We start from the raw sequence: 15,159 nt of genomic DNA, 5'->3' as shown, positions 1-15,159 counted from the left end.
CACTAATTCATGATTAAAAACTCTTAGTAAGCCTAGAATAAAGAGGGAAATTTCTTTCTTTATTTGAGGAAGAGTATTTTTCTATCTATCTATCTACAAAAACTTGCAACTAACATTATACTTAATGTAGGAAACTAGAAGCTTTTTGAATAAGATCTGGAACAAGACAATGATGTCCCCTCTTGCTCCTTCTTTTCAACCCAGCATGCAATAAAACAAGAAAACAAAATAAAAACTAAACTGATTAGAGAGGAAAAGATAATTCTGACAAGATCACCTATGCAGAAAATCTGAAAGATTTGGTTAAAAAAAAGTTTCAAGAATTAGTATGTGATTTTATGAAGTTTGCAGGACATTAGATGAAAATACAAGTTTTGTTTTCCTCTTCAGCAAACAAGTGAAATTTGAAATTAAAAGCATTACTATTTACATTAACATACCCCAAAATGAAATACTTGGGTACAAATCTAACAAAATATATATAAGAGATACATGAAGAAAACTATTAAACTTTGATAAAAGTAATCAAAGGAGGATTAAAGAAATGTTAGAGATATTCTTTGTTCATGTCCTGCAAGACTCAATGTTGTCAAGATGGAACATCTTCCAATTTGGTCCATAGATTCAATGCAATCCCATTAAAATTCCATCCATTTATTTTGTGGATAGATAAACTGAATCTAAAGCTTATTTGATATGGTAAAAGACCTGGACTAGCAACAATAATGAAGGGGAAGAACATAGTTGAAAGACTGACACTACTCAACTTCAAGTCTTTCTATAAAGCTAAAGTAATCAAGACACTGTGGTATTGGTGCAAGAATAGGCAAATAAATCAGGAACAGAGAACCCAGATAATAGACACACATAAATATGATCAAGTGATTTTTGACAAGAGGCAAAAGCAATGCAGTGGAGAACTGATGGTCTTTTAAACAAACTGCTAGAACAACTGGATTTCCAAAAGCAAAAAGATGACTGTGGACATAAACTTTATACCCTTCATGAAAATTAACTCAGAATAGATCACAGACCTTAAGGTAAAATATTTAGAGCTAAAAAGAAATGAGCTATGAAGTTATGAAAAGACATGAAGAAAAGCTATATACATAGAAATGAAAGAAGTCAACCTGGAAAGCTACATAGTGTATGATTACAGCTGTATGACATTCTGGAAAAGTAAAAACTATAACAACAGTAATAACATCAGTGCTGGCTAGGGGTGAGGGAGGAAGAGATAGACAGTACAGAGGATTTTTAGGACAATAAAACTACTATCTACCCATGGTATCTCTAATGGGGGAGGCTGTGCATGTGTGGGGACATATACTGGGAAATCTTTTTACTTTCCTTGCAATCATACAGTGAACCTAAAACTGCACTCAATAATAAAGTCTCTTTTAAAAAGTACACGTGATATCTGTTTGAAGTTGAATAACATGTGCCACACACACACACACACACACACACACACACACCTACACTTAAACAGTCTTAAATGTAACATGAATTTTTAGTACTAGGACTCATTAAAATAAGATTAATATAATGATGTATTATTTTCTTTGAAAAAAAAAAGCATCAACTTTGTTTTGTTACTTTCCTGGTACATAATTAAGGGTACTTTATCTCCATCTGCTGGAAATTTTAAGCAATTACCAGTTCCTTTGCTCCTTTTGAGCTTGAGGCATTTCATATCTTCAAAATGTGTGGGAATAAAAAAAGCAGAAGAGCAGGTGCGGTAGTGCATGCCTATAATCCCAGCGTCTCAGTAGACTGAGACAGGAGGATTTGAGTTCAAAGCCAGCCTCAGCTATGGTGCGGTGCTTAGCAACTCAGTGAGACCCCGTCTCTAAATAAAATACAAAATAGGGCTGGGGATGTGGTTCAGTGGTTGAGTGCCCCTGAATTCAATCCCTGTTACAAAGAAAATGAACAGGAATTACTTGTTTTCTGGTCCTGAATGACATTTACAATACTTCAGTATGTACCACCATGTTTTAAAACAAAAATTTTTAAATGACAAAAATAGCCATCACATTTGAAACATTATTACTCTGGTGGCTAACATGAGTATCCCATTCCCCATTTAGACCAGAAATCAGCACAAATGAATAAATACTATTGTATAAATATTAATTGAACTGGATAATGGATCATTTTGTAACTTTTATAAAGTTATCTTTCTTTGAATCACCATGCCTTCCAATTGTTCTCAAAGTTCAGTTCACAGATTTCTTACATATTCCCTATTCCTGGAAATTTTTGAGATAGTTTTAACTTTACACACTCTTTTCTGCATTTTGGGAGTTGTATTTGAAATCCCCAGATCAGGCTAGCATTAGTTCCTCTGGTTTTTAATAGCTTATAATGAAGGTAATAATAACTACCATTTATTAAAAATCCTCACAATGTTTAGGGATAAAGCAATATATAAGTATCTATGGAATAGATAATTACCCATTTACAGAATAGCTAGAGTATCCTTCCCAAGGTCAAAAAGTTAGGAAGTGAAGGAGCAGGCTTGATCAAGTCATTGGCACTTAAACACTCCCCTCATCCCCCTCATTTTCTTGTTGAATGTAAAGGATGCATTTTATATTTTGATAACACAAATTCATAGATATTGGCAGCATTTATTAAGTACCTAAAATATGCCAAGCACCCAAAGATAAATTACATACAATTTTAGTCCAAGAAACATCACATTCTAGTGATCAAGAAATAAAACACCAAAAGGAAAAGCAAAACAAACTAAATGTGGTTAGTTCTATGGTGGAAGAATATAAGGGGTGTGGTGGGAACAGAAGAGAGAGACTCTCAACTGAATGAGGCTTCCCAGGAGAGATGATGTAGGAACTGAGCCCAAAGTAAGGGTTCCTAGGTGGGGAAGTTCCTTCCAAACTGAGGAGACAGCCAATGTGAAGGGCTGTCTGGGTGGAGGTTCAGCACTGATCCATACTATTTATAATGTGATTGGGTTGAAGAATGACTTTGCATAATCAGATATAGGGTAGGACAGAGGTCAGGAGCCAGATTGCAAAGTGCCATGGATCATTAGTCAAACAGTTAGCTAACTCTTTATATAAAATCTTATTTGGAGTTATTTGCATTTGTGTTGTCTTTGATCACACTGTAGTTTTAGGTGGCATTTTATGTCTTAATCAAAATTTACATATTAATCAAAGTGGCTGGATTAGAAGCTGCATTCAGCTGCAAGTTATGAAAACATGATTTTTTTTTTTTTTTTTGGTGGTGCTGGGGATTGAACCCAGGGCTTTGTGCATGTGAGGCAAGCACTCTACCAACTGAATTATATCCCCAGCTGGAAACATGATATTTTTAGGCTTCTACTGAGTTTGCAATGGAGTTGTGCCACTGCACTGGTCAAGAGCATATCATTCCCATACCCACTGTAGTCTCATGAATGGTTCTTCCCAGAGTTATGCAGGGTATAGCTTGTTCGGTTGTATGTGGTGTTCAGGCAGCAATGCTATCAAGCACCTGGACTTCTGTCTTTCCAAAGATTTCTTTAGCATGACTTTTAGTCAGTTCTTACAAAATAGCTGTTGCTCCTCTAGGTATCATATCTGCATCCTGGACAGGGAGAAGGTGAAGGGCAGGGGCATGTAACAGCATGCTTACTCTTTATTGTGACGGAGATAACTACTGCTCTGGATGACCCATAGAGCAGACGCCCATCTTCCATCTGAAGGATTAGAGTGTGCCAGGGCTTGCCCAGGCTGCTACTGAGATTCAGAAACTGAGTTTTCCCTCTGGGCATGCCACCTTAAACAACTTTATATGAGTGAGTTTCAAGAAAAGGAGGATGATATTGGGTAGAATCTAGCAGTGTCTGCCATACACAGTATTGAGATGGAGCTTTTTTTATTTCTTCAAAGAGAACATTATTTCCAAAGCACTTTCATGCTTATCCTTCCTAACAAAAATAATGTATATTCTACAAATTTCTTTCTAACCTTTGATATTACCCTTAATGCTAAATAAGTCTGCTGTTTCTCTTCTACATATATTTCATCTTTGTTTTCTTTTTATTTTAGATAAAGCATTTCTGTCTATAGCTTCAGATATTTCAGGACCAACTATACTTAATGCCACTAACACCAGTCTCACAATCAGATTACCTCCAGCCAAGACAAATCTTACTTGGTATGGCATCACCAGTCCTACACCGACATACCTGGTTTACTATACAGAAGTTAATGGCAGGAAAAAGAGCTCTGACCTGGTGTATAAAATACTGGTAAGATTAGAGCTAGTGGTTTGGGGCTTTGTACAAGATGCCTTTTTAAAATTTAAAACTATTAGCTATAGTGAAGCATTTCTCATATACAACTTCTTACAGTCGATGATTCATCAAAACAATGTATTGTCTGGGAATAAGTTAGGTTACTTGAAAATGTGTTAATTCTGGCCAGCTGATGGATTTTCATAGTAATAGTTTCCTGAATGTCCTGAAAAATGGGGTTTGCTCCTTCCCTGATTATTCACCCCTAGAGAGTGACAGAAACTTGATTTTGTGGTATACACAGCAGATGGAAGATTGAGGAGTAACAAATGAATTGGACAGAAAGAATATTACCATATATGCTTCTTTTCCATAGCATTTATCTAATATAAACTTGTACTTAATATTTATGTCTATATATCCTACATATTGTGAAATGCAGTGATCTGAGGAATTATGTCTGTTTTTAAATTACCATTGTATCCTTTTAGCAGTTGCATAAGAGTTGGCACTGTGCAGACATTTGGTAAATATTTCTTGAATGAATGAATTGATAGGCAATATTTATTCCATCATTGGCATTAGTGTTTCAATAGTTCTAGTGATGACATTATACATACCCAATATGTATAATTGCTTCGTGCTTGGCTTGATTTAACCAGTTCGAGAGGTCAAAGTAATCCTCTTCTATTGGACATTCAAAACTGTCTGCTCGGCCATTCATACACGATTCTTTGTTACTTTTATTGTTTTGTGCTCTAATCATTTTTTTAAAAAAACATTTCTAAAGTTGTTTCAGAAAGATATTGAATCATTTGGCTGATCAAAATTGGGCTTTGAACAGATTTCCTTTATTAGAGTTAGTCTTATTGTCTTCACTTTGACTAAGATGGGTTCTCAATCTTGGCTTTACCTCACACAATTCTATCAGGATATCTGTGGGTGAAACACAGATATAGTATTTTCTTAAAATTTCTTAGGTGATTCCAAAGCACAATCAAAATTGAGAATCATTAAGGGATGTCTTTTTACCCTCTTAAAATTTATTTTTAAGAATGATTAGATGATACAGTTTTATATTTTACTATGTTCACTTATATTCCTCCTGCTGAATTTCTAATGTCATACTTATGAAATAGTTTCCTATGTGAAATGAGTTGTTTCACAAAATGACAATCACTTGGCATTTATTTGTGGAGATATTAACTCAGGTCTTTGTAGATTGGGATGTGGCATTATGAACAATCCAGAATTTAAAATAAATCAGCCTTTTTATCTTTGTGTAAATAATTTCTGCTTGTTTATATAAAATATAAGAATCAGATATTGATTTTTGAATTAATTTCAGGAGTCTCAGGAGAGTATAGCTGTTATTGAAAATTTACAACCATTTTCAACATATACGATACATACAGCTGTAAGGAATTATTATTTGGATCCTTTGGAACATTTACCTCTGGGGAAAAAAATTTCAGGAAAAACTAAAAGTGGAGGTGAGTGTAGGTTTCTGTAGGTGAGTTGTGAACTTGTGTGGGTTTCTAGAGTGAAATTTTATAATGTATATGTTTATGTTTTTCTTGATCTAAATGCCAACCAATAATTATTATGTGAGCCTTTTTAAGTTTAATAAGGAAAATGAATTTGTAGAAAATGTTTTGATAACTTGGCCCTTATTTTAACCACAGAAGAAGATGATAACCCATCAAAATGGAAAGCAGTCAGGAGGTGAAACATCAAAATCAATAGTGCTCCACAAAGAAACTCATTCTTTGGTCTCACCACACAGTGTCGCTCTCTTTCCATGTACTCATAGCTCTCTGTACACTTGAGACAGGAAAACCAAGACTTCTTTTCAATGTGTATTGCACTGAACCCGCTGAGATTTAAAATCACATAACATCTCTACCTTAAAGACAAAAAGTCTATAATCCAAAAACGTGTTCTAAGATGTGATGATCATTTTTTTTTCAGATATTCTGATGATTTTCACACAAAAGTCATTCAAATTGGGTAATTCATGAAGGGTCCTATCCTTGAGCTGGAGTCAGGTAAAATTGTAGTCATTTGGAGAAAGAGGCAAGAGGCTTAGGCAGCCTGCTAACTTACCATTGTGTAATAGACTGACTTTCCTTCTGGACACTGTTAGTCATTCTGCTCCCGTGACAGGATCCTCAACCAAGACTTCCTCTCTTCTTTGCACCTTTCCATGCTGTTGCAACATCCCTTATCCTTCATTGCTATTTATTTCAGTGCCAGAGGCAGTTTGGCTCATTAACACAACCGTGCTGTCAGACACCAGCCTCCTTGTATCTTGGAGAGAATCTCACAAGCCAAATGGACCTGAAGAGTCAGTCCGCTATCAACTGGAAATCTCAAATCTGGCCCTAATTCCTAAGACTCCTCTAAGACAAAGTGAATATCCAAATGCCAGGCTTGCTCTCCTTGTCACTACACTGTCTGGTGGACAACAATATGTGTTAAAGGTACAGAGTGTATGGGGCACTTTTTATTGCCATTTTACAGCACAAAATTTTGAAAAGCAGCTGTTTTTCTTTTCTTTTCTTTCTAATAAAGGTTCTGGCCTGCCATTCCAAGGAAATGTGGTGTGCTGAAAGTCATTCTGTCACTGTCAAAATGTTCGACACACCAGAGAAACCTTATGCCTTGGTCCCAGAAAACACCAGTTTGCAGTTAGATTGGAAGGCTCCACCTGATGTTAGCCTCATTAGATTTTGGTTTGAACTCCAGAAGGTAGACTTTTAATTTAAATTTTTATGTAAATCTCATAACAATACACTAAGAATAGATGATTGCACTTTTATAATTTCGACTTGTTATTTTCACTATCCTATATTTATGTGTCTGTTTGCATAAATACAGGACTATGTATGTGTGCAAATTTGTAAAGATTGGTTGAGAATATTTGTTAAGTAGGACCTTGAAAGAAGATTAGCCCCAGCAGCTTGGGAGGCTAAGGCAGGAGGATCGTAAGTTCAAAGCCTCAGCAACTTACTGAGTCCCTAAGCAATTTAGTGAGACCCCATCTCAAAGTAAAAAGTAAAAATAAAAAAGACACTGCCTCAAAATTTAAAAAAGCCCAGTTGTTAAGTGCCCCTCAGTTCAAACCTTGGTATAAAACAAAGCAAAACAAACAAATCCCCCAAACCATAACACATAGTCATGGCTTATTTCTTTAAATATTATTTCTTCACAATTTTATGAAATAGAATAAATTATAAGGATTTTTCATGTGTTCAGAGGATTTTCCTGTATAAATTAATAGCATATTTGATAATATTCATTCGTTCAGGTCTGGCATTTAAAGCATACTAATTTCTGATAGAAAGAGTTCCTAGGAAAGTAATTTACTCTTAAAAAGTTAGATTCAAAAGGTATATATTACAGTTTAGTAATTTCATAATGTTTTTTCTTAGTTTTGATATTATCAGAATGGTTATCTGTTTTAACAACTTGGTGGTTTCTTTAGAAATAAAAGAAAGGAAAAAACAAAACCCCAAAACTTGTTTAGAAATGTCCTTTAAACCATTGGAGGGCTTTGTCACATAGGGGAGAAGTAAAATATAAAGCCAGTTTATTCCAAACTAGTTTGATGTTGGCTCATAAACTTTAAATGGTTCTTTATACAAACTCTTCATGCTTTAACCAATATAAAAATGCCTGTTGAATTTTAAAGCATCAACTAATCTGATTTATTTATTTCTAAGGAAGGTTCACATTGATATTTATAGTGATATACTAAGAATTGATTATTCAATTTTTTAAATTGCTACTTTTCTTTTTCACTATAATATGTTTATACATATATGTCTATATATGCATGCATATTTGTAAAGATTGGTTAAGAATATTTTGTTCAATTGTAACTTAAAAGCAAATCAGTATAGTCATCGCCTCACTAATTCTTTAAAAACAAGTTGTTACCCAGGATCTTTTTAAAATTTGCTATATAAAATATTTCTATGATTTTGTACTTTTTAGATAAAACTATGAAAATATAGAACAATACTGAACCTTAAGTTAAACCTTAAAACTGAACCTTAAAACCAAAGGCCATAGTTTAATAGGATTTTTTCTCATTTGAACATGTTTCCATTGAACATGTTGGCCTTGAAATGTAGTAAGGTTGGAAAAATTGTAGGACCACCTTTTTTTTTTCTTTTTGGACATCTCTTTAAGTAGCTTAATGCAGTTGAGTCTAAAGTCAAGGGAAGGGATGTAAAGTTCATTTTCTAGTTTAAACAAATTAAATCTAAAAGGACTTTGGAAATAACGATGCTCTAGCTTCTCATTTTACTGATAAGAACATGGAGACCCAGACGCATGCTATGCTAAGCCAGATATTACTAACCAGATATAGGAGTGTCTCAGAGCTAACTCATCCCTACAGCAGTCCTGCTTGGGTAATGTCCTTGGAGAGAACTATTAATCATTAAGTCACCCATCCCATTCAAATCTAGGAAAAAGAACAGCAGACAAGGACCTCTTGGGTCCAGTCCTCATGACTTTCAGGCAATGATTTTTTTTAAAAAAATTAAATTGGTACATTATAATTACATATAATAGTGAGATTCATTATGTCATATTCATATGTACACATAATTTGCTCAATCTCTTTCCCCAGTATATTCCCTTTCCCTCTCTACCTCTCCCTGATCTACTTGCTCTAGTCTACTGACCTCCCTTTTATTGTTATTATTATCTTAATTAGTGCATTATGATTATCTATATATGTGGAACTCATCATGGCAATCTATACATGGACATAACCTAATTTGGTAGATTTTGCTTTCCAGTCCTTCCCATGTCCTCCTCTCCTCCCTTCTGCTTGATTTTCTTCCTCAATATTATTGGTTTTCCTTCCATTTTCATGAGATCCTCCCCTCCATTTTTTAAAAATATTTTTTTCTCTGTCTCTAACTTTTGCATTGGAAAGAAATATTTCAATTTTTTAAACATCAGAAATTTATTAGTTGCTCAAAACATTACACTGATCTTGACATATCATATATCATATATTTGTTTCAAATGGGGTATTTCAAATTTTTAATTTACGAGTTAGCCTTATTTTACTTAACATGATGTTTTCCAGTTCCATCCATTTACTAGCAAATGACAATTTCCTTCTTTCTTATAGCTGAGTAAAACTCCTTTGTGTATATATACCACATTTTATTTATCCATTTGTCTGTTTACAGCCACCTAGACTGGTTTCATAACTTGGGGATTATGAATTGTGCTGCTATAAACATTGGTATGCACATCTTACTATAGTATGTTGATTTTAGTTCTTTTGGATAAATACCAATGAATGGGATAGTTGGGTCATATGGTAGTTCCATCTCTCCTCTTTTGAGAAATCGCCATACCATTTTCCAAAGTGGTTGTACAGTTTAAAGTCCCACAATGTATAAGTTTACCTTTTTGCCCCTGTTCTTTTTTTTTTTTGCTGGCGGGGGGCGGCGGTGAGTATTGGGGATTGAACTCAGGGGCACTTGGCCATGTTTTTGCCCATGTTCTTGACACCAACTATTGTTTTTTGTTTTCTTGATGGTTGCCATTCTAATTGGGAGAAAAATCTCAATGTTGTTTTGATTCACATTTCTCTGATCACCAAGAATATTGAACATTTTTTCATATATTTGTTGATCATTTGTATTTTTTTGAGAAATGTCTGCTTAGTTCATCTGCCCATTTTTTTTTTGATTGGGTTTTTTTTGTATTAAGTTTTTATAGTTCTTTATATACTCTGGATATTAATCTCCTGTCAAAAGAGTAGCTGGCAAAGATTTTCTCCTAATTCTGTAGGTTAAATTGTATTCTTTGCTGTGTAGAAGCTTTTTAAGTTGAAGCCATTCCACTTATTGATTCTTGGTTTTATTTCCCCATAAAATACCAATGAAATTCTTCACAGGACTAGAAAAAAAGTCATTAAGTTTATATGGAAGAATAAAAGATTCAGAATAGACAAGATAATACTGAGAAATAATAGTGATATTGGTGACATCATATAATACTTGATCTCAAATTATACCACAGAGCTACCGTAACAATAACAGCATTGTATTGTCATGGAAACAGGCATGAAGACCAGTGGAATGGAAGACACATAGACTAGTCTACATAGATACAGTCATCTGATCCTTGACAAAGTTGCCAGAAACATGTTGGAGAAAATATAGCTTTTTAAACAAATATTATAGTATTTTAAACAAATATAAAAATATATTTATTCTTTATTTTTTTAATTTTTATATTTATAAAAAGAAAAAGTATTTAAACAAATTCTATAGTGTTGGGAAAACTGGATATTCATATGTACAAAAATTAATCTAGATTCCTGTTTCTTACCTTGAACAAAACTCAAAGTACATTAAAGAACTAGAACCCTAAAACTGCTAGAAGAAAACAAAGGGTCAAAACTCCAATATATTGTTGAGGGTACTGACTTCCTTAAAAAGACTCCTAAAGCTCAAGAAATAAAACCAAGAATCAAGAAATGCTTTTCTTTTTATATTTTCTATTTTCACACTTTCTCAACAGATTTCTTGTAGACCATTTAGAAAATCATGAAGCTGAAAATGCAGGATACTGTCACTTTTACATGTATGACCATCTCTAGTGAAGCACGAATGGATGAGTACAGTGGTTCTGAGAGGGCTGATGAGTGACCTCTAGTCAGAAAGCTCTTGTCTTTTTTGAGCAACTTGAACCTTCCTCATAATGACAGGACAGCTAGGAATGATTTCAGAATTCTGAAACTCTGAGGGGTGAGTGGTGAGAGAGATGGATGTCTTCATAATTAATAAGTTTGCTTTACAAAAGAAAGAGGAAAAACATGATAAACTTTGTCTTTGTCTTTTCTGTCACAATTTATTGTCTGAAAATGGAGCAATTTAGAACACAAGGTTAAGTTTCTATCTAGATCTTGAATTACATAGATTTTAATTTTTAAAAAATCCAATAACAATATAAGAAAAAAATCACAAGTGTGCCAAAGAGGAAAGGATGTCTTCAATTTAAGATTACGAAGGAACAAGTCCTTTTAATTTGATAATTTTTCTTCATAGAAATCCATTAAAAATGTTTTTCTCATCAGTACAGACAAATGTCTATGAGAATCAAAAAATTCTGAAGTGCCAGTCTCTGAGATATTATATCCTACAACCTCCCAAACACTGCCCAAATAACTTGAAAATCTCTTTGGGGTAGCCTTCATTCTTGCACTTGTTGGTTTCTTGACAAGTGGAAGGTTCTGACTCCCTTGTGACTTTCTGGGAGAGTCGACAGCACTTCTCAGAGTTGATGGCCTGCCCATAGCATTTAGTGCTGTAGGAATGCCAACACACTGCCATTTTCCAGAAAATGCCCTCAAGCAATCACCTCCCGTATGTTGCAGGAGTTCTGAGAATTTCTGGATGGTGTGTAATGTTGGATCATCTAGTGTAGTTATTTCTACACCAGATCATTAAGGAGGCAAGGCCAAAATACTCTAATATTTTTTAGCTAGGAATTTCTCTCTTAATCTCTCTTTTTCTTACATGCATGCACACACATACATACACATTCAGTTCAGAGTAAATGTTGCATATTCAGTGCATCTATTTCATTAGGCATTCATACATTTATGAATTTAATGCAGGCAATGTCCCTAACATCAGCATTTCTCAATTTGCATTCTGTTTCCTTTCCCCCCAATTCTTTGTAACATGATGGTCTACTTCCCAAGGTGCAATAGAGAATGTTCCTATTTAATTGAAAACTAATGTGAAATGTGCATCTGATGAAATGATGTGACCTTCTGAGTACTAAATGAAAAAGGAGATGCAAAGTAAAGTTTATTTATGGAAACTGACCTTCTTAGGAAACTCTACTAGGAAAAATACACCAAGAACTCTTGACAATATGCCACATCCTTGGTCTCCTATTTGTACAACTGAAATAAATCACCCATTTTCAAATAATGACTTTAAGAATCCAAATACACAGCTTTTAAAAAAAATATCATAGAGAAATAAGTTTCAGATAGCTTTAATTAGAGAACCAGTATCTAAAGCAGTATTAAAGCAACATTTCCTATATTTAACTTTTAACCTTGCTACTTAGTAGCTGCCTGATGGTGGGAAAAACTTTCCTTCTTGTAAAGATTTACCCTTCCTATGTATAAATATAAAGGATGCTAGTCACATGTTTGAAGAGGGTGGTAGGAGGGAAAACCCTAAATGTTTTAATTTGTTAATCACTATGGACTTCTTCAAAGAATTGAAATAAGTGGAATTTATTATTTTGAAATGAACTAATCCCTAGAATTGAAGTTATCTTTGTTCTTTCATTGCTCCTCAGCTGTGATTTTGTATTCTCAGCCATTTGATTTAATTTAGGTGTCCACTTTTAGGGATAATGGAAAAATCTCAGCTCAGAATGTTCCCCATGATATATATACTTAAGTTTACATGTCTCACCTTGGCTTTATCTAAGAATTGTCATTCAGGTCATTTAGAGCTTGTCATGAGAAAAAAAAATGGCTATAGGTGGTGAGAATAATGTTTGGAATCAAACATTCATAAAGAAGCTGTGGTTCTTTAGTAGAAAGTAAACTTTGAGTTCTAATCACTTGCCACAGGACTATACATTTCTATGTTTAAGAAGATTTTCTTAAAGAAACAAAAATGTTAGTTGAGACTTCTTTTTCTAGTGGAAATACAATGAGTTTTACCATGTCGAAGCTTCATGCAGCAAAGGTCCTGCTTACGTCTGTAACATCACAGATCTGCAACCTCATACTTCCTATGATGTCCGAGTAGTGGTGGTTTATATGACAGGAGAAAACAGCACCTCACTTCCAGAGAACTTCAAGACAAAAGGTATTAACTGACTTGGCACTCAGAAAGTCTACAAGTAGCTGGGAATGGTGGTGCACACCGGTAATCTGGATTGCAAGTTCAAACCCAGCCTCAGCAATTTAGCGAGGCCATAAGCAACTCAGTGAGACCCTGTTTCAGATTATGCTAAGTGAAGCTAGCCAATCCCTAAAAAACAAATGCCAGATGTCTTCTTTGATATAAGGGGAGTAACTAAGGACAGAGTAGGGACGAAGAGCATGAGAAGAAGATTAACATTAAACAGGGATGAGAGGTGCGAGGGAAAGGGAGAGAGAAGGGAAATTGCATGGAAATGGAAGGTGATCCTCAGGGTTATACAGAATTACACACAAGAGGAAGTGAGGGGTAAGGGAAGAATAATACAAGTGGAAGAAAAGATTTACAGTAGAGGGGGTAGAGAGAGTAGAGGGGAGGGGAGGGGAGGGGAGGGGAGGGGAGATAGTAGAGGATAGGAAAGGCAGCAGAATACAACAGACACTAGAATGGCAATGTGTAAATCAATGGAAGTGTAAATGATGTGATTCAGCAATCTGTATACGGGGTAAAAATGGGAGTTCATAACCCACTTGAATCAAACTGTGAAATATGATATATCAAGAACTATGTAATGTTTTGAACGACCAACAATAAAAAAAGAAAAAAAAAAAAAAAGAAGGGCTGGGGATGTGGCTCAGTGATTTAGCGACCCTAGGTTCAATCCCTGGTACAAAAAAAAAAAAAAAAAAAAAAAAAGCCTACAAGTTCTCAAATCTTTTTCATTTCTTATTCACCAATCTTAGAGGTTGAAATCTTTGCTTTACAAAGAGTATATTACTATTGCTAGAATCTAAGTGAAGAAATTGAAAAGTCAGGAGTCTTTAAAGGCAGTAACAAGATAACACTGCCCTGGTCTTGTAAGATCCTGAGTAGAGCACAATTATTTCTCCTTTTAGCATACTGATTTCCTGTCCAACTATGATATCTTTCAGGGAGAACTAAATCAAGAAAAAATGTAACTAAGTGTTCAACAAATACTTATTAAACAAATTCTATATTCCAGATGCTAAAGAAATGGAAAAAAATCTAAAGTCTATTAAACTAATTAGTATTTAAAAAGATATACCATAAATCCCAATCAATCACTATGAGAGTAGAGGGAAAATGCTCCAAAACTTATGATTTTTTTTAAAGTTTGCATTTATCACTTATTTTGTGTCAAGCTAGGTTACACTGTTAATATTATAACTAATACATATAATCCATCACTAATAAAACTTCTGATACTCATTTAAAAAAATCTACTTATATCAGAAAACTTCTGAATATTTCCTAAATGTATTTATTTTTCCTCAGAATATTTTATAGAAAGATATCAATGCAGACTAGTTTATTCTTCTAACATATTAATCAACATGTTCTTTTTTCCGCAAAGCTGGAGTCCCAAGTAAACCAGGCGTTCCCAAATTATTAGAGGGAAGTAAAGATTCAATACAGTGGGAAAAAGCTGAAGATAATGGAAGTAGACTTATGTACTATATCCTTGAGATCAGGTATGTCTGTTTGCAAAAGTGCTTTATAAACTACAAAGAGCTAAGCAGTTAACTATTAGGTGACCAAAAGTAATAATATTTATGAAATTATATTTATATACAAACACAAAATATCTTCAGTTTAAGGACCTTGGATTCATTGTTATGTTCTTTGCTCAATTCCTAGAGGTCACCCATAGTATTCTAATTATAAGGCCTATCATATCATTCTCAGAAATCTAAAACTTCTCAATAATCCTTAGAGAAATTATTCAATCATAGGCTCAAGCAACTGATATTTACTTAATATCTATTCTGCTTAAGAAACTAAGCTGATGTTTGATGTTAAATGATGGTAGGTATATAAATTCTTGATAATTTGTTTTGGCAAGATAGAACACTCTCTAACGAGAACTGTTCATGAGCTAGGTATTTTTCAGAATGTAAAATTAGAGGAGGGGCTGAAATGATCTGAGGCCTATAATCACCCAGGCTTCTTATC

The 15,159-nt window shown here is 34.2% G+C and overlaps 1 protein-coding gene across 1 annotated transcript in view; it reads left to right on the top strand.

Moving 5' to 3' along the window:
- The window catches only part of ROS1 (ROS proto-oncogene 1, receptor tyrosine kinase), a 107,207-nt gene that overhangs the window by 60,034 nt on the left and 32,014 nt on the right, over window positions 1–15,159 (top strand). Inside the window, exons 23-28 of the mRNA XM_081296146.1 lie at window positions 4,062–4,264; window positions 5,598–5,742; window positions 6,500–6,732; window positions 6,824–7,000; window positions 12,963–13,131; window positions 14,561–14,678. Of these exons, the coding sequence (XP_081152272.1) occupies window positions 4,062–4,264; window positions 5,598–5,742; window positions 6,500–6,732; window positions 6,824–7,000; window positions 12,963–13,131; window positions 14,561–14,678 (1,045 nt within the window). The remainder of the gene's footprint in view (window positions 1–4,061; window positions 4,265–5,597; window positions 5,743–6,499; window positions 6,733–6,823; window positions 7,001–12,962; window positions 13,132–14,560; window positions 14,679–15,159) is intronic.

This window comes from Spermophilus citellus, assembly GCF_964194105.1.
Source record: "Spermophilus citellus genome assembly, chromosome: 5".
Lineage (NCBI taxonomy): Eukaryota > Metazoa > Chordata > Mammalia > Rodentia > Sciuridae > Spermophilus > Spermophilus citellus.
The sequence above is the reverse complement of the archived record's forward strand: the minus strand, read 5'-3'. Positions and strand labels throughout refer to the sequence as shown.